At 67.5% G+C, this 18,334-nt stretch overlaps 1 protein-coding gene across 1 annotated transcript in view; it reads right to left on the reverse strand.

Moving 5' to 3' along the window:
- Positions 1-1,727: 1,727 nt before the first annotated feature.
- The window catches only part of Ptprn2 (protein tyrosine phosphatase receptor type N2), a 455,648-nt gene continuing 439,041 nt past the window's right edge, over positions 1,728-18,334 (reverse strand). The window contains 4 exon segments of the mRNA XM_048337774.1: positions 1,728-1,814; positions 4,115-4,188; positions 12,392-12,456; positions 14,427-14,480. Coding sequence (XP_048193731.1) covers positions 1,743-1,814; positions 4,115-4,188; positions 12,392-12,456; positions 14,427-14,480 — 265 coding nt within the window. The 3' untranslated portion in view covers positions 1,728-1,742.

An 18,334-nucleotide genomic window follows, 5' to 3' on the forward strand; every position in this document is an offset into this window, starting at 1 on the left:
GGTTGTTCGATACAGCCATTAAAGCACGTGAACGGACACACGGATAACGCACGCTCCAGGCGCGACGGAGCGAAGCTGGCTCGGGACATTAGGTTCGTGTGGAAAGAAGGATGTTTTGTCTGGGCGACGGGCGATCAGGCAGGCGCTGTAAACGTGGCGCGGCCTCCCCGCAGGCGACGGTGGGGGGCTGTCAGGGGTGGGTGGGGGGGCCGCTTGATGGAAAGCCCACCTCCTCCAGGGCCTCTCTCTCTGGGGGCAGTTAGGTTGTCACGGGGGTGCGGGGGACCGGAGCGTGAGACTTCATTGATCAGGCCTGGTTTCTGCTCGTGCCTGTTCTAGAAATGGCTGCTCGTTCGCGCAGGCCTCACAGCCGTTCTGGAAGGACAACCGAAGAACGCTGTTCACGGGACTCATGTCTAGTTCACCCAGACTCTCGCCCTTCTGGAAATGAATCGTGGCTTGATCATTCAGACGATGTTTCCCTGCCCTCTGTGGGGCTGGTCCATTCGCCCCTGCAGCACCTCACAGTGGACGTGCTCCCGTTGCGTGTGTGCGTGCTCGTGTGTGTGTGTGTGTGTGTGTGTGTGAGTGTGTGCCGAGGGTCACGCCAGAGCCTCTTGCTCATGATGTGGGGCGGGTGGGGGGGCGCTCCCGTCCTGGGGCGCGTGCTCCCGTGAACACGGCGGCGTGGGCCAGGCCTGGGACCCCGCCCGGACCCAGTGGTCCCCGCCCCCCCCCAGAGCCCCCCACGCCGGCTCCGTGTGTCCTCCGGACAGGGCCGTACCCCACCTGGCCACCCAGAATTGCTCCCCCACCCCCCACAAAGGCCACGAGAGGGGAGTCAGAAGGTTCACTACGACACCGCGAATATATTTGTCTCTCACCCTAGAGGGCTTCTTCTGAGACAGAAGAGGGTAGAAATTACAAGTAGGTATAGGTTTACTCTATTCGGATAAACTCATTTCTATGCATTATTATTTAAATTCCAGATGGGGGAGGGACGCTCTCGGGGGAGAAAGGACAGCGCTCGGAGGCGGACGGACGACGCGGCAGAAGCCGTGGCGGCCCGTGGCCTCTCCTGCCCGCCCTGCGGCCGGGGGCTTTGGGGGGGACGCAGAACCTTTCTCCAGGAGAACCCGGAACCTTCTTGGGGGCGCCCTGGAGGGCCAATGCCAGACGGGGGACGCGCCTGCTCCCGGGGACCCTCCGGGCCCCTGCTCCACCGGGGTCACCTCGGGGGGAGCCCGCGAGGGCAAGGGGACCCCGCCTCCGTGGGGGGGGGGAGCCCTCCTCCCGTCGGTGGGTGGGTGCGGCACCGCCTGGGTCTGATCCGTGTGTGGCCCGGACGCCGTGAGCTCCCGCGGGTCCTGGGCCGGCCGTGCCCAGCCTCGGGGGGCGGCGGGGGGGTGGGGGGGGCGAGGTGGCGGCGGGGTCTCGGGGGGGGGGTGAGGCTTTGGCAGCGGGGTCTCCTCGGGGGCGGCGGGGGTGCACTGGGGACGTGTCATCAACGCCACGGGATCCGCGGTGAGCCACGTGAACGCGGGCCCCCGGGAGAGTAGCGTGGGAGTAGAGGAGCGGCTCCCGCCCGGCCCTGCCCGCGGGGTATCCCCGCAGACCACCCGGTGGAACGCAAGCGCGGGGGCCGGTGATCCGTGCGGACGACGGGGACCTGAAGCCCCCGTCCCCCGCGCAGGAGACGGGGGGGGGGGCCGCGTCCCGCCCGGGCCGGCTCTGCCCCGGGCCTACTGGGGCAGGGCCTTCAGGATGGCGTTCACCTCCTCCGCCACGGCCGTCAGCGCAAACTCAAACTGCTCCTGCAGAGGACGAGAGGCGAGAGGAGACGTGAGCCGAACCCCGGGGGGCTGCTTTCCGGGAGGACCCCCCCCCCGCCCCCCCCGTCCGGGCCGCTCGGCTTGGGCACGGTCGGGCCGGGGCTCCCCGGGCGTCCGCGGCGGGAGGCTGGGGCTCCGGCTGGGGCGGGGCGGTCACCGGAGGCTCCCTGTGCGGTTCCTCGACACCGCCAGCCAGCCGGATGTGCCCCCAGGGCAGATGCTGCTGCTAACGTGGTGACAGCCACAGCCACAGAACAGTCATGGCTGCCTTGGCGTTGACAGTCACGGTGACGGTCGCAGCCCCTGTCAGCCCCACAGCCCCCCCTCCCATAGCTTAGCGGCCTCCTTCCCTCGGCAACACCGGGCCCATCTAGAAAAAGCAGTAACTAACCAGCCTCCCCCCCCTTCCCTGAGGTGGCACCCCCGCAGCGCATTCGATGACCCCGTAAAGCATCAAGATCCCCTTGCAAGTGGCCTCCAGGGTCGAGGCAGCCGCAGGATTCCCTGGACGGCAGCCATCAATCCTAGCCGGACACGGTGAAGCCCGTGGTCCGCACGCGCACACCGAGGCCCCCGCCTCCGAGAGCTCCTAGGTTATACAGGCCACCCCAGACACTAGACCGCCCTTCTTCCCACTCGTCCCGGGGGGGGGGGGGTCTGGCCGGCCCCCTCGGCCGGCAGTGCGCCCGTCCCCTGCTCCTCTGCACCCGGGGGTCTGCGTGGATTCTGGCGGCGTTGGATGCGTGTTCTAGCAGGCGTAGAGTCACGGCCTCGGCCACGGTCGTCAGAACCAAGTCGTAGCTGGGCTCACGGCCGCACGGGGCCCTCCTGGCTTCCGTGTGCGGCTTCTGCCCCTGCCCCGCCCGCCCCGCGCTTCGCCAGCCTCTCCCCAGCCCCGGCTCTCCCGGCTCAACACCCGAGACACCCATTCTCACCCCCAGACGGCCTGTCCTGCCACGGCGCCGGCGCGGGGACACCGGGGCAGGACTAGGAGCTCCTCCGGGGGTGGGGGGCAGGCAGAGGAGCCTACTTCCTCTCGGGGGCCATGCTGGACACCCATCCCGATCTCCAACCCCGATGGGGGACCCCAGACCTGGCCGTGTGCCCCAGCCCTAGTGGGCCCCCATATCTTATAGGGGCCCCCATATCTGACGGGGACCCCCCAGCCCTGACAGGATCCCTAACCCTGATGGGGTCCCCCAGATCTGAAGGGGTTCCCCAGCCCTCACGGGGCAGGCTCACCCAAGGAGTCGTGACCTTACAACCACGGTTTACAGACTCAGGAAACGCACCCGAGTCCTGTTCCCACTAGCTCCCCACACGGGGCCCCTCCGTGGCCCGTGGCCACCAGCTGAGCCCGCTGCTGACCGGCGCCACGGAAGGGACAGCGCGCCCACCCGAGGCCCTCGGCCTTTAGGCCGTTGGCCGTGGAATTTGATGGGGAAGCCCGAAAACCAGAAGCGACTTTAGAGCCTCCAGTGCGCCTGGTCCCATGGGGGTGACGCCCACCTGGGCCTACGACCCCAGGGCCTGAGAGGCGTGCGGGGGGACCGGGGGCGCCTGGACTGCGGCGTGTTGGATGGATGGGGAAAGGCCAGTGTCGGAGGCACTCTGAGATACTCTGAGCAAGAGCACTTGAGTGCCCCGGGCCGTGTCGCGAGGCCGGTGCTCTGCCTGCGTTTGGGGGGTCGCCCCCACTCTGCCGAGCCCAGGCACCGCCTCTCGGTGTCTGCGCGGAAGTCGGGGCTTGGGACCTGCCGGCTCTTCACGGAGCCTCCGGGACCAGCGAGCCAGGGACCCTGCACCCTGGCGCCAGGCGTGGTGTCCCGACCCTGGCAGCCCGACTTCACGGGTTTTTTGAGGACGTGCCAGGCCAGTGGACTCTGAGTCACCCCTTAGCTCCAGGGAGCAGCGAACACCCAAGCCTCCTCCCCCCAATTCCACCCCTTCTGGTGGCTTCCGTGGTTCAGTGGCAGGCAGGCGCCAGGGGAAGGAACCTGCGTTTTCTGACGTATAGCCACCATGGAACAGGGGCGGGAGGGCTTTTGCGGCCGGAAGCTGTGGTTTCTGCATGGCATAGGGAGTGGGAGACTCCACCTGCCTCATTTCTAGTTCTGGAGACCCCGAGCTGAGCAAAAGGCGGCTGCGATCTGGGCAGAGCCTGGACGGAGCCTGGCAGGAGGGGGGGGACGTGGCTCGCGTGAAGTCGGGCCTCACCCCCCTCTGCCCCCCGGGTCCTGGGCTCGATTGACAGGCAGCCCCCGAGGATGGGTGGACAGTACCTTTGTCTGGACCATGCCCGGTCTCTGGTCCCGCAAGTGCTCCAGGGTTGCCGCGATATCAATCTCCTTAGCACCTGCAACAAACCACAAACGGGGCCGAGCTCAGCGCCGCGACGACCCGGGCCGCGCCCGCCCAGCCATCTCCTGCTAGCCGCTCCCTCTGGGCGAGGAGGCCGACTGGAGATGATCACACGCACCCCTCGGCAGGCTCGCAGGCAGCGGCGATCCTGGCGCGCGCGTAGACAAACAAGGCCGGAGCGGCTCTCATTCGCGTTCGCTCGAGAAGGCGGGGCTGGGAAGCTGTCAGAAGACGCCTCCGCAGCCCCGACCCCGGCGCCAGCCTCCGCAGCCCCGACCCCGGCGCCAGCCGCCATCATGGCTAAGCGGAGCCGTATTCCGTGGGCAGTTTTTTGGGCTGTTTTGGGGGCGTCTTAGCAAGCAGGACGAATGCTTCAATTCTGATTGCACGGGATTATTTTCTTTTTTCTTTCTAAGGAAAGCCGAGCCGGATGCCGGTGGCTCACGCCTGTCACCCCGCTCAGGAGGGGTGGGGTGGGGGCGCCGTGTGCCCGGGGGGCCCCCCAGTGGCCGCCGGGCGCTGCCGTCTGGACCCTGCTCAACGCACACGAACGGCCCATCGGAGGTCCTCAGACCCGCACCTCCCAGGCCGCCGGGGCCGAGGGGGCCCCCGACCGGCCGCGCCCCTGCCGCGTGGCCGCCCCCAGCACGGTCCCCGGCCCCCCCACCTCGTGAGCACCGAACTTCTACCCAGAAGGCTCTGCCCACGGCGGGAGTGCAGCGCGTGGCTTCTCCTCGAGGACACGGGGAGAGAGCGCAGAGCCGGTGTCCAAGGGAAGAAGACTTTGATTGCACGTGAGGGACCGGCCCCACGCACCTCCGGAGGGACCGAGAGAAACGCGCACCCCCAACTCAGTACACCTCAGACACGAGGGGACACAGGCGGGCTGCTTGCCACCCTCCGGAAGGCCAGCGAGCTTTGCTGTCCAGGAATGTCTGGCTCTCTCTTGCCGTGAGCTGTTTGGAAAGCCCGGGCCGCGAGGTCCGTCTGTCCGGCCCTCGGACAGCGGGGCTCCGGAAGGACGGAACTGGGCGCCTCCGCCACGGCCGGGCCCCCGTATGGCCCACGTCACGTGTGCAGTGCGGCCGCGCACACGCCCTCCGTGCACACCCCTGCGTGTGTGCAGGCACGTGTATGCGCACAGCGCTGTCCTGTCCTGAGCGGCTTTTACCTCGCACGGTTTCTGAATGACCCTAACGGGAGACCGAGAGCAGCTGGGAGCAGGAGATGTTTCTACTCTCATATATGTATACGTGTATGTGTACGTGTATGTATACGTGTATGTACACGTGTATGTGTATATATATATATAATTTTGGACCAGTTTACTGAAAGCCCATTAAAACCAAGACAAGTGTGAGCGAGTGTGAGCTCTCTTCCTCTGGAGAGTTGCTACGTCATCCACCCAGAGACGCAGAGAGGCCGCTGCGCGTGTGTGAAAAGTAAGTTGAACAAAATAGAGTTCTTTTTTTTTTTTTTTTTTTTACACTGTGACCCCTTCAGGGGCTCTCCCCTGCCATCCCGCCTTCCTGCCCCCATCCCGCCCCCATCCCTCCCTCCTGCCCCCCCTCCCTCCGTCCTCCCGCCCCTCCCTCCCTCCCGCCCCCCACCCTCCGTCCTCCCGCCCCTCCCTCCCTCCCGCCCCCCCACCCTCCGTCCACCCGCCCCTCCCTCCCTCCCGCCCCCCCACCCTCCGTCCTCCCGCCCCTCCCTCCCTGCTGCCCCCCCACCCTCCGTCCTCCCGCCCCTCCCTCCCTCCTGCCCCCCCGTCCTCCCACCCCTCCCTCCCTCCCGCCCCCCCCACCCTCCGTCCTCCCGCCCCTCCCTCCTGCCCCCCACCCTCCGTCCTCCCGCCCCTCCCTCCCTCCTGCCCCCCCACCCTCCGTCCTCCCGCCCCTCCCTCCCTCCTGCCCCCCGTCCTCCCACCCCTCCCTCCCTCCCGCCCCCCCACCCTCCGTCCTCCCGCCCCTCCCTCCTGCCCCCCACCCTCCGTCCTCCCGCCCCTCCCTCCCTCCTGCCCCCCCACCCTCCGTCCTCCCCCCCTCCCTCCCTCCTGCCCCCCACCCTCCGTCCTCCCGCCCCTCCCTCCCTCCTGCCCCCCACCCTCCGTCCTCCCGCCCCTCCCTCCCTCCCGCCCCCCACCCTCCGTCCTCCCGCCCCTCCCTCCCTCCTGCCCCCCCACCCTCCGTCCTCCCGCCCCTCCCTCCCTCCTGCCCCCACCCTCCGTCCTCCCGCCCCCATCCCTCCCTCCTGCCCCCCCTCCCTCCGTCCTCCCGCCCCTCCCTCCCTCCTGACCCCCACCCTCGGTCCTCCCGCCCCCATCCCTCCCTCCCGCCCCCCCCACCCTCCGTCCTACCATCTACCCCACCAGCCGCTGGGCGTCACTCGTGCCCAGTGAAGAAGGATGGAGACGCTGGCCGACCCGCAGAGCGCGGCCAGGAATCCCGTGTGTGACGATGATCCCCCGACACAACAAAGCCAACAGCCCGGCTCAACCCCGGCAGAGGCCACGGGAGGCAGCGCCGCCAAGGCGGGCGGCCCGCGAGCGGCCGGCGAGCGCTCGGAGGCAGGCAGATCCGAGCCACGGGCCGCCCGCGAGACGCGGACGCCCGCCCCACCCCCGCAGCCGCCACGGGGGCCGTCACGGGGGGCACCGGCGTGGAGAGGTCGCAGCCGCCACGGGGGCTGTCGCCGTGGGCACCGGCGTGGAGAGGTCGGACCCCCGCGCCTCGGCGGCGGGAACGTGAGGCGGCCCAGCCGTGGCGAAACTGGGCAGGGGAGGGGCCCGGTCATCGGGGAAAGCGAGAACCGGCATCGGACCCGGCAGCCCCAGCACTGGGCTTACGGCGCAGAGAGGTCAAGGGGGCCCAGCGGAGACCTGCACACCCAGGCCGTAGGTGCACACCCAGGCCGTAGTTGCACACCCAGGCCGTAGGTGCACACCCAGGCCGTAGGTGCACACCCAGGCCGTAGGTGCACACCCAGGCCGTAGGTGCACACCCAGGCCGTCGTTGCACACCCAGGCCATAGTTGCACACCCAGGCCGTAGCCGCTCCGCTCGCGGTGGCCCGAAGCTGGGAACACCATGCGCACCCGCAACAAACGCAAGACCGGCCCCACCCCACAGCGGGGCACAAAGGGCAGAGCGGTGTGACGACGGCGCGGGATCCCACGCGCGTCCGGAGGACACGAGAGCGGCAGATCCGCAGGAGCCAGGCAGGCGGGAGATGGCCCCGGACCTCGCAGGGGGCGTGAGCCCCGTGCAGGGGTGAACCCGGGGCCGGGCGGGGCACGCCCTTCCCGCACACTCACGGGGGAACGCGTGTCCCTAGCGGGTGTGGATGGGCCCATCCACACCGAGCACTGGAGATGGACTCGGAGACCCTGCACCCGCCACGCCCCAGCCTTGCACCCGCCACGCCCCAGCCCTGCACCCGCCACGCCCCAGCCCTGCACTGACCACGCCCCAGCCCTGCACCCGCCACGCCCCAGGCCTCACCCTGCACCCGCCACGCCCCAGCCCTGCACCCGCCACGCCCCAGCCCTGCACCGACCACGCCCCAGCCCTGCACTGACCACACCCCAGCCCTGCACCCGCCACGCCCCAGGCCTCACCCTGCACCCGCCACGCCCCAGCCCTGCACCCGCCACGCCCCAGCCCTGCACTGACCACACCCCAGCCCTGCACTGACCACGCCCCAGCCCTGCACACGCCACGCCCCAGCCCTGCACTGACCACGCCCCAGCCCTGCACTGACCACGCCCCAGCCCTGCACTGACCACGCCCCAGCCCTGCACTGACCACACCCCAGGCCTCACCCTGCACTGACCACGCCCCAGGCCTCACCCTGCACCCGCCACGCCCCAGCCCTGCACACGCCACGCCCCAGCCCTGCACTGACCACGCCCCAGCCCTGCACACGCCACGCCCCAGCCCTGCACTGACCACGCCCCAGCCCTGCACTGACCACGCCCCAGCCCTGCACTGACCACGCCCCAGGCTCACCCTGCACCCGCCACGCCCCAGCCCTGCACTGACCACGCCCCAGGCCTGCACTGACCATGCCCCAGCCCTGCACTGACCACACCCCAGGCCTCACCCTGCACTGACCACGCCCCAGGCCTCACCCTGCACCCGCCACGCCCCAGCCCTGCACCCGCCACGCCCCAGCCCTGCACTGACCATGTCCCAGCCCTGCACTGACCACGCCCCAGGCCTCACCCTGCACCCGCCACGCCCCAGCCCTGCATACGCCACACCCAGGCCTGCACTGACCACGCCCCAGGCCTGCACTGACCACGCCCCAGCCCTGCACTGACCACGCCACGCCCCAGGCCTCACCCTGCACATACCACGCCCAGCCCCCCCGCACTGACCACGCCCCAGGCCTCACCCTGCACACGCCACGCTGCGGGCCTCGCCCCGCACACTGTGCCCCAGGTCTGCAGCAGAGGGGGGCTTCATCACCTCCACCTGCTTGAGCTCTGTGACAGGGACCCACCCACCCCTGCCGTCCCGGGGCTCAGCCCTGGCCTTCTGTGCCACTCCTCCTGGGTGACCGTGAACCGCTCCGTGGGCCCAGCTGCTACAGGTGCCCAACCGCAGGAACTGGGGCAACTCCACCCTTGCTTGGCACTGCCCGAACCCTAAGGAGACGATGGTGAAGCAGAAAAACAGAGCCCTTCCTATGGAGATGTTAGGGGCGGACACGCAGGGGCTGCTTGCTCAGGCGGCGCGGAGCCCCTGGATGAGGGGATGGAGACCGGCGACATCCCCGGTGAGCCGGCCCACGAGGCCCCGCGGCACCGCAGCAGACCCGAGCCCCCGGGTCCCGCTACGGAGCCCCGCAGAGCCGGGAGCGACCTGACCGATTTCAAAGCGCGACGGTCCGCCCGCTAACCGACGGGCTGGTGGAGAAGGAACCTGGATCGTTCCCAGTTGATTCGTCGGGTCCTCGCGCCGGGCAGGCCCCAAGGCCTTAACCCCCGAAAGGCTGTGTGGGAGCCGCCGGCCCCCCTTCGCTGGAGCGGGGGGTGGGGTCGCGCGCGGAGCCGGGGGGCAGAGGGCGGCGGCGCGGTGCAGGCTTCGGCCCTGGCGCGACCCGTTCTTTTTCCAGAAAGGGAAATGGGAAGCAAGGCTCCGCGCGCGGGGCTCTGGGCCTTTGATCGTTGGATGACCGCCGGGCCTCCGGCTTCTCCAGCCGGACAAAGACGGCCTGGCTGCCCGGGACGAAGCCGGGGCTCCTCGGGGCGGTGCCCGGGGAAAGGGCCCACCTCCGAGAGCGAGGGCGGTGTGCCCTTTGATCTCTCTGGAGACCCAGGTCAGTGGGGTTCACAACCCTGGCCCCTCGCTGGGGGGGGGGGGCGGGCCAGGAACAACCGCCGGCCTCCCTCCCGGGCCCTGGCTGGCTTCCCTGCTCGGCATCTGACACCCAGGCCCTGCACACGGCACCGGCCCGGTGCCTGCCCGTGACCCCTGACCCCAGCCCGTCCTGGCTGGCGTCCGTCCGCTTCCTTGGGGGATGAGCACATTTCCACTTGTGACCAGCGTTGCCTGCCTGCGTCACGCACCGGGGCGGGCTGCTCACGAACGCGTCCAGGCAGGATTCCCTTGCTAAGACATTCGGTGTAATTCTCAAGTATCTCGGGGTAGCGGAAGGAAAACACTTGTGTCTGGAGAGAGAGGAGAGCAGGTGACAAAGGAAGGGATATGAATTCCGCTCATAGCTCTGAGCGCCAGGAACTGAGAAACTGCGAGGGAACAGGATACTCCGTGGGGGCTGGGGGCATGGCTCAGGGAGTAGAGCAGCACACTGCCTAGCCTAGCAAGGGTGAGGCCCTGAGTTCAAATCCAAGTACCACCACAAACAAAAACCAGTGAGACACAGCAGCATGAATGGACAAGGGAAAATAAATAAAATTTTAACCAAAATTGTTAGGATAGTGTATGTCTTTTTTTTTTTTTTTTGCCAGTCCCCGGGCTTGGACTCAGGGCCTGAGCACTGTCCCTGGCTTCTTTTTGCTCAAGGCTAGCACTCTGCCATTTGGGCCACAGCGCCCCTTCCGGCCTTTTCTGTGTATGTGGTGCTGGGGACTCGAACCCAGGGCTTCATGCATGCAAGGTGAGCGCTCTACCGCTAAGCCACCTCCCTAGCCCCTAGTACACGTCGTAAAAACAAAAGTAATCATTATGAGCACTGTAGGAGTGTTTGCATCTCCTTTCTGCTTCATGCAGACGTCTGCACAAAGCTACGTTCACGCCCAGCTCAGTATGCAGGGGGCACCGCCACGGGGCCCGAGCCTGGGGGAGCCGCAGGACCTTCGGGTGACCCCACGGGGCCTGGAGCCTGCTCTGTGAACTGTGGGGTGGTGGGTGTTTTTTTTTTTTTAATACTTTAAATGGCTGTGCACAGTTTCCATTCAGCAAAGCCGCTCGTGACGATGACATGTCTTAATCAGTGTCACGCCTTCACCGCCTACATCTGTGTTCCAAGGATGGCTCCCTCCCTCCCTTCTTCCCTCCCTCCCCCGCCCCTCCTCTGCCTCTTCCCCCTCGGTTCCTCCGCCGGTCCTCCCTGTGATTTGCAGGTGCGGTCCCGCCCGGTCCTTTCCAAACTCAGAGGGTTAAGGGGCTTTTCCTGGCCTCTACTGAGAGACCCCCGCACAGCCGCCCGGCTGCCCACTTCCCCTTCTGGGCGGGAGTGGCGTGGGGAGCCCTGGGCGTCCGCCCGGTGCGCGTGCGCGTGTCTGGGGGTCGCCCCGACACAGGGCTGGGTGTCGGCACGCCGGGTTCGGGTCGGGCACGGGTGCCCTCCGCGCGAGGACCTGCGCGGGAAGCCGTCACTCTTGCCTTGTCGAGGGACGCTCGGGGGAACGTGGCCTCGCTCGCGGCTGGGAGGGGGCTCAGCCGCGCAGCAGGCAACCAGCAAGTGCTCGGTCCCTGCTCCACAAAGGGACCGCGAGTCAGAGGCTCTTTCTAGACAAAGCACTCTGGGGGGCCCTGGCCTGCTCCGGGGGGCCATGGCCTGCTCTGGGGGGCCCTGGTCTGCTACGGGGGGCCCTGGTCTGCTCTGGGGGGGGCCATGGCTGCTCTGGATAGCCTCAGCCTGCTCTGGGGGGCCCTGGTCTGCTCCGGGGGGCCCTGGTCTGCTCTGGGGGGCCCTGGTCTGCTCCGGGGGGCCCTGGTCTGCTCTGGGGGGGGCCATGGCTGCTCTGGATAGCCTCAGCCTGCTCTGGGGGGCCCTGGTCTGCTCCGGGGGGCCCTGGTCTGCTCTGGGGGGCCCTGGTCTGCTCCGGGGGGCCCTGGTCTGCTCTGGGGGGGGCCATGGCTGCTCTGGATAGCCTCAGCCTGCTCTGGGGGGCCCTGGTCTGCTCCGGGGGGCCCTGGTCTGCTCCGGGGGGCCCTGGTCTGCTACGGGAGGCCCTGGTCTGCTACGGGGGGCCCTGGTCTGCTCCGGGGCGCCCTGGTCTGCTCTGGGGGGCCCTGGTCTGCTCCGGGTGGCCCTGGTCTGCTCCGGGTGGCCCTGGTCTGGTCTGGGGGGCCCTGGTCTGCTACGGGAGGCCCTGGTCTGCTCCGGGGGGCCCTGGCCTGCTCTGGGGGGGCCATGGTCTGCTCTGGGGGGCCCTGGTCTGCTCTGGGGGGCCCTGGTCTGCTCCGGGGGGCCCTGGTCTGCTCTGGGGGGGCCATGGTCTGCTCTGGGGGGCCCTGGTCTGCTCCGGGGGGCCCTGGTCTGCTCTGGGGGGCCCTGGCCTGCTCCGGGGGGCCCTGGTCTGCTCCGGGGGGCCCTGGTCTGCTCTGGGGGGCCCTGGTCTCCTCTGGGGGGCCCTGGCCTGCTCTGGGGGGCCATGGCCTGGGTTTTGAGGGAAGCTGTGGTCAGAAACCTGGGTGTTAGCCAAGGCACACAGGAGAGGTGCAGAGAAGACCCGGATCAAGGTGCCCTCTGCTCTCTTCCGGTGCAAATATGAGAACACATAAACAGAATCTCACCGCAGCCCTACTACGCACTTAGCTGATCACAGAGGAGGAACCTTCAAAGCACAGGTGCCTGCCGCAAGCGGCCTTCCCTGTGTTTACAGAGAAGGGACAACAATCGGCCCGCGCCTCCCCCAGGGCCTCCTGGGAAGAGTGTGCCCGCGTTGCCCGGGCAACCACCACCCCACCTCCAGCGGCCAGGGCCACCACCAGCCTCGCGTCTCACCTTTGGCCATCTTATTGAGAACCATATCAATCAGGACGTAGGTTCCGCTCCGGCCTGCGCCGTCACTGTCAACAGAAGGAGAGAGGATGAAGACACCGCGGGCCACCGCGGGCCCACCCCGACCGGCTGCCGGCCTGCCTTCCTGCTGGGGGGGGGGGGGCGGATGGCGGGAGGGAGCAGGGGAGGAGGAGGAGGAAGGGGGGAAGGAAGGGGCAGGGAAAGGGGGAGGGAGGAGAGCGGGAGGGGGGACCCTCGGGCTTCTCCAAGCCTCCCGGAGTCCCGTGCGGAGCTTGGACGGCCGTTTTCTCTCTTCTTCCTTTATTTCTATCCCCCACCTCGGGCCCAAGGTGGTAACTATTGTCAGAACAAAGAGAAATGGAGATTTGCTCCCCCGGGGAGCGTCAGAGCCGGTGGCGCTGGGGTTCCACGGTCACGGTCACGGGGTGGGCGGCCACCCGGAGGTCTGCGGACCCTGGGCGGGGCCCGTGGCCTGTCCCCTCTCGGGGCCGGAGGCCTGGCATATATCCTTTAAGGAGCGTCCTCGTACTCATAACCCGGCGTGGGCCCGTGACCGCCGCACACCCAACGGTCACGGTGGTGATGATACAGATCACCAGTGCTCTCCTTGCCTCTCCTCTGCCTCCCGCTAACGACCCCGTCGGCAGCCGGACTGGGGTTGCAGGAATGCCTTGCGGGGTGTCTCCACCGCGACCGGCCCTCCGCGGAGGAGCCTCGCGTTCCTACGCCCAGAAACACCAGTGGGCACCTTCCGGGGGACACCCAGCGACGACGCCCCGGGGAGCCGTGCAGGAGGGCGTGCAGGGCCGGGCGCCCCGCCTCCCGCCTCGCGCGTGGGGCCGCTCTGTCCGTCCCCGGGCTCGCTGCCCCCGGGCGCTCGACGCGGCCCCCGGCTCCCCGCCCCGGGGGGACCCTCGGGCTCCCTTGGGGCCCGCGGCCGGCCTGCCGCTGCCGGAGGCGTCTGCTCTGTGAGCTACAAAGCCGCGGTCTGTTTCCGTCCCCTCTCCTGGGCAAGCAGGGGCCCCTTCGCACACACACGCGCACGCAGAGGTCCTCTCGCACCCGCGCGTGCGCACACAAGCAGAAATCCTCTCACACACGTGTGCACGCACGCACATGAGTCCTCTCACGCATGTGCACACACACAGAGGTCCTCTCACACCTGCGTGTGCACACAGGCAGAGGTCCTCTCACACACGTGTGCACGCACGCACATGAGTCCTCTCACGCACGTGCACACACGCGAGCAGAGGTCCTCTCACACCTGCGTGTGCACGCAAGCCGCCGTTCCCCTCTCACATGTGTGCACGGAGGTCCTCTCTCGCACACGTGTGCACACGCAGCAGAGGTCCCCCCCCACGCACACGTGTGCACGCACACCCACAAGCACACATCCTTCTCGGTTGAGTCCACAGATTCGGTGCTTGACCCCTGGAGGTCCTCAGAGTCCCTTTTCACTCCAGGCAGGAAGAGACGTCCTCTGAGACGGTTCTAGAACGCGGGAGGACGCGCTCCTCCCCCGACACGGGCGACCGTGGGGCGCAGCCAGCAGGCGGGGCTCGGGTGGACCTCGTCGGGCCGGCCGGCCGGCCGGCGGTTCTCCCTTCTTGGGGGCGTCACTGGCGGCCGGGCTCCCCGAATCTCCGATCCGTCCGTCCGTCCGTCCGTCCGTCCGCGGCCTCGGGCACGCGCCGCCTCCCGCGAGCGGGACCCCGGAGCTTCGCTCGACGGGGGGGGGGGGTGGGCGCCCTCGGCCACCGTGGAGCAACGGCTTTCCGCGGAAAGGGCTGGCACCGTGGAGACCTCGGGCGGAAGGAGGTGGCCCCCGCCGGGTCCCCGGCAGGAAGACGGCGGCCTCCCCCAGCCGGGGCGAGCCCGGGGCGCCTCGGGGTCTCAGAAACGCCGAGCGGATGCATGTGTTAAGCGACCCGAAAGCCCAGCGTCTCCATCGATTAATGACATTGGCGATTTGTTTTGAAACAGCACAAGCTTAACCCAGGTGAGAAGTTGTACTTGCCTGCAATGAACAATTATTGGACAAGAACGGCCCCTGTAGCTCTTGTTTACTTTTCTGAAATAAAAAGAAACATAACCATTATAGTGACGTGCCGAGAGTCTGCACTATCCAAAACAGTCAACAAGCCAAAGCATAAAGTCCCTGTCACGGACGTACTTTGGTAACGGCCTAGGGTTTTTCTTTGCCACACCAACTCATTGAGCTTTAAGAACAATCGTTACACTTTCTCGGTGTCATCGTCCTGTCCCCCGCCCATCCCCCATTGACACGGGTGAGCTTGGTGGGGGGGGATTGGGCGGAGAGAACCCCAGGCCCCGGCCCAGGCTCCGCCCTCCCCCGGGGACCCCCCTCCCCCCTTCCCTCTGCGTCAGGTCATCTGTGCCCAGCTGTGGGGTGGCCGTCCTCGCGGCTTCACGGAAACTTGGGAGCGCTGCGATTCAAGCTCAGAACTTCCACATACCAGGACAGACCATGCTATGTGCAGAACCAGTGTGGGTAAAGTTCTATCTGCCCTGTGGGCTCGGGGTAACGATAGCTCCATAACAAGAGACAACCTCATAACGTCCAAGACAACCCTTGTGGTGTCATGAATCTGCATTTGCTTCAAAGCAGCTTCACCCTGCGGAATCCAGACCAGCCGTTGTACAAGGTAGCAAGGAGAATGTATTTATTATTTGGTTAACGACCCCTACCTAAACCAGAGGACTGATTTCAAATTCACCCTGTAAGCTCCACATTGTTTCTTTTCCGTTTTAGATTCAGTGACACAGCTAAACATGTTTTCAAAGCACATGCATGTTCTCAGTAAAATATGTCATAGAAAGAACATTAAGGACAGGGTTTCAGTTTACTGGAAAGAAAAAAAAACAAAACACAGCGTGGCAGATGCATCTGGAATGGGGGGTAATGAAGCCCTGCGTTCCAAACCCGCACGTTACAGTGTCAGTAGAGGGAACCGGGTCCCAGGCCCCCCGCACACCGCACCGGGGAGGGGCCCTGGGTGCGGGGGGGAGGGGGGGCTTCCAGGCCCTGTGGAGACGCATTGTCTGGAGGCGGGAGGGGAGAGGGCCCGGGAGAGGGGAGGGCAGGGCCCCCCTACCACGCTGCGCTCACTCCCAGCTCTCCACGGAGCACTCGGTGAGCGCGCGTCCCAGCTCGGCCTTCTCTCTCTCTCTCTCTCTTCGTTCCTCTAGAGTTCGCAGACGGGGACCCCACCCCTGCGGAGGCACCGGGGGGCGCTCGCTCGTGACCCCTGCAGCCCGGCGGGGCGGGGCGGGGACGGTGGGCGGGGACTCGTGGAGTGGGCAGTGCCCACGAGCTTCCCCGGCCCTCGGGAAGGAACGGAGGCGGAGGCCCCCGGCACGGGGCGGCCGGGACGCGGGTTCCGACCCCACGCCAGAAGTTAAAAAACAACGAAGCAGCCGACACGTTCAGAAACCGAAGCAAACCCCGTGCGTGCAACCCGGGAAGCCCAGGGGCCCGCGGAGAGCCTTCCTGCTCCGGCAGGGCCGCCTCGCTGTCCCAAATGACCCGCCGCCCGCGACGGGGCGGCCGGCCGGGCCTGGGTTGGTGGCGGCTTCACCCAGCGTCGGCGGTGCTCCCTGGCCGGCCATCAGGTTTTCCCAGGAACCGAACACACCGGCCTCGCGTCGGGCGAGGAAGGAGCCCCCGGAACAGCCGCTCCGTTCCCGCTCTGCCGGTGGCGCCGGAGACGGTGGAAGGGGCGCGGGGAGGGCCTCCGCGTCTCCGCTCCCGCGGTCCTCCCTGACCGTAGCCGAGCGCGCTCTCTCCGGGGTCCGGGGCGTGGCGGCCTGCTGGCCGGGCGGGCCTTTGCGACCCCCCGCCCCCCCCCCCCTGCCCCGGGCCGGACCGACTTACAAACCACCTCGGCCGGCGAGGGAGCTCGGGTGGTGGCGGATTTGGAGCTTCACGGACACGGAATCACGCGCTTCCCTCCATCCCGCCACCAGGACCCCGCCACAGAGAGGGAAGCAAAGCCACCGCCCGGGGAGGGAGCCCCGCCTCCGTCCGTCCGTCCGTCCGTCCGTCCGGCGGGCCCGAGGTGCAGCCGCAGCCGGTCGTGAAGCTGGGCGGTGCACGGCTGACTCTCAGTTCACTCTCAGACAAGGTGCCGGTACGCGAGAGGCCTCCGGCGCCGAGCCGCGGCGAGCGGACGCACACTTCCACCGGGGTCCACCGCGGAGGCGCGGTGAGGGATACAAACCAACCCTCGGCCACTGAGTGAGAAGGAGCAAACCGACAGCAAGCAAACGTGAGGTCGTGAGGGGCGCAGGGGTCCCCAATGTCCCTGCAGCAGGCACAGTTTCCAATGATCACTTTTGTGACTATGCAACTGGGCTCATATTACTAGCTGCAACATCACAAAAATGACACTGGCCACCGCTAATTAGCTGGCAAAGTAAGGGTTTGTCCATTTTTACAGTGAGCGGCGTTAGTGGATGTTATGACACACAGCAAGAAGGGGAGAGACAGAGAGAGAGAGAGAGAGACAGAGAGAGACAGAGAGAGACAGAGAGAGAGAGAGAGGAGGAAAGGAAAGAGAAAGATGGAGAGGGCTGGAAAGCCAAGCCCCCACGGGGGATGCTGATTCTCTCTTAGTGGCTTCTCTCTGAAGTGCCAAGGTGCCCCCCCCCCCCGCGGGCTCCGAGGACACCGAGTCACACATCCGGAGCACCTGCCGCACACGCAGGCCAGAGTCCACCGTCACGGACCAGGAGCCCCGCAGCCCGGCCGCCGGGGGGGCGCCAGGGGCCTCTCTTGGCGGGCGGCATCTGGGTGGCCGTTTGACACAGACAACCCGCGATGGGTGTTAGCCGAGTGGGGCGTGTGGCAAGCGTGCCTGCGTGTGTCGGCTGTCCGGCGGGGGCGTGAAGGGGGCTCCCGAGAGCGCGGCCCAGTCCCGACGCACGGACGAGGCGCGCGTGAGAGGCTCTCTCGACGCCGGCCCCCGTGGGAGTTCGTTCTCTTTTTAACTGAACAAAAAAAATCTCCTTGGGGCGAAGGGAGCTCCGGGGAGCCGGCTTTTACCCGAGGCCGGGACAGGCACGGTCCGTTCCACGTGCGGATACGGACATGGGCCGGTGGACGCACACGCCCAGACACACACGCGGCGGGCGGAAAGACGGCGCCAGGGCGCGTGCCCGTCCTTGCGGCTGCACGGACTCGCCCGGTCCCGGCACTTTCCCGAAGACGCCTTCAGGACGCTACGCGGGACGAGGGCGTGCCTCTGGGGGGACACCTGCCCGGGGAAGACACCGCTAACGGTCAGGGAATCCGGCGGGGCGGGAACGCGTGTGCGCAGTGGGGACTCTAGGACGTGCTCAGGCTTCTGGGTCCGGTTCCGCATCCCCGGGGCGGGCGACAGAGCCAGGCAGGAGCCACCGAACCCGCGTGTGACGCCGGATTCGCGGCTCTCCCGGAGCTACGTCACACGCGAGCCGATCCAAAGAACGATTCGGACAAAACGTGTGTTTTTCCTTGGCTTTTCAAAACAGACTAACAGGCACAAGAAAGCGCATCCCGACACGCGCGTGGTCTGTCGTGTGCACACCGCAGGGCTCCAGGGGTAACGCTGGAAGTCCACCTTCGCGGCCACGCCGGCCGTCCCCACCGCCCCGGGGCTGCGGGGCTGCGGGTTCGAGGGCCCGCCGAGGGGCGCCCTGGTCCTGTAGGCGGCCGCTCGGTGCCCCGTGCCTCGTGAGGCAGAGTCCCCGCGGCTCTCTGGAAGGGAGGCCGCGGCCCTCGGCGGCCGGTCATCGGAGCTGCTCTTCCTCCTCACGGTGGCCGAGTCCTTAGCAGGAACCCAGGGGACCCGAGACAGGTAGATCACCACGGCTTTTCCTTGGCTCTCTCTCTCTCTCTTTCTCCTTTCCTTTTAAACCTCAAAC

This window comes from Perognathus longimembris, chromosome 2 (assembly GCF_023159225.1).
Source record: "Perognathus longimembris pacificus isolate PPM17 chromosome 2, ASM2315922v1, whole genome shotgun sequence".
In the NCBI taxonomy this organism is placed as follows: Eukaryota; Metazoa; Chordata; class Mammalia; order Rodentia; family Heteromyidae; genus Perognathus; species Perognathus longimembris.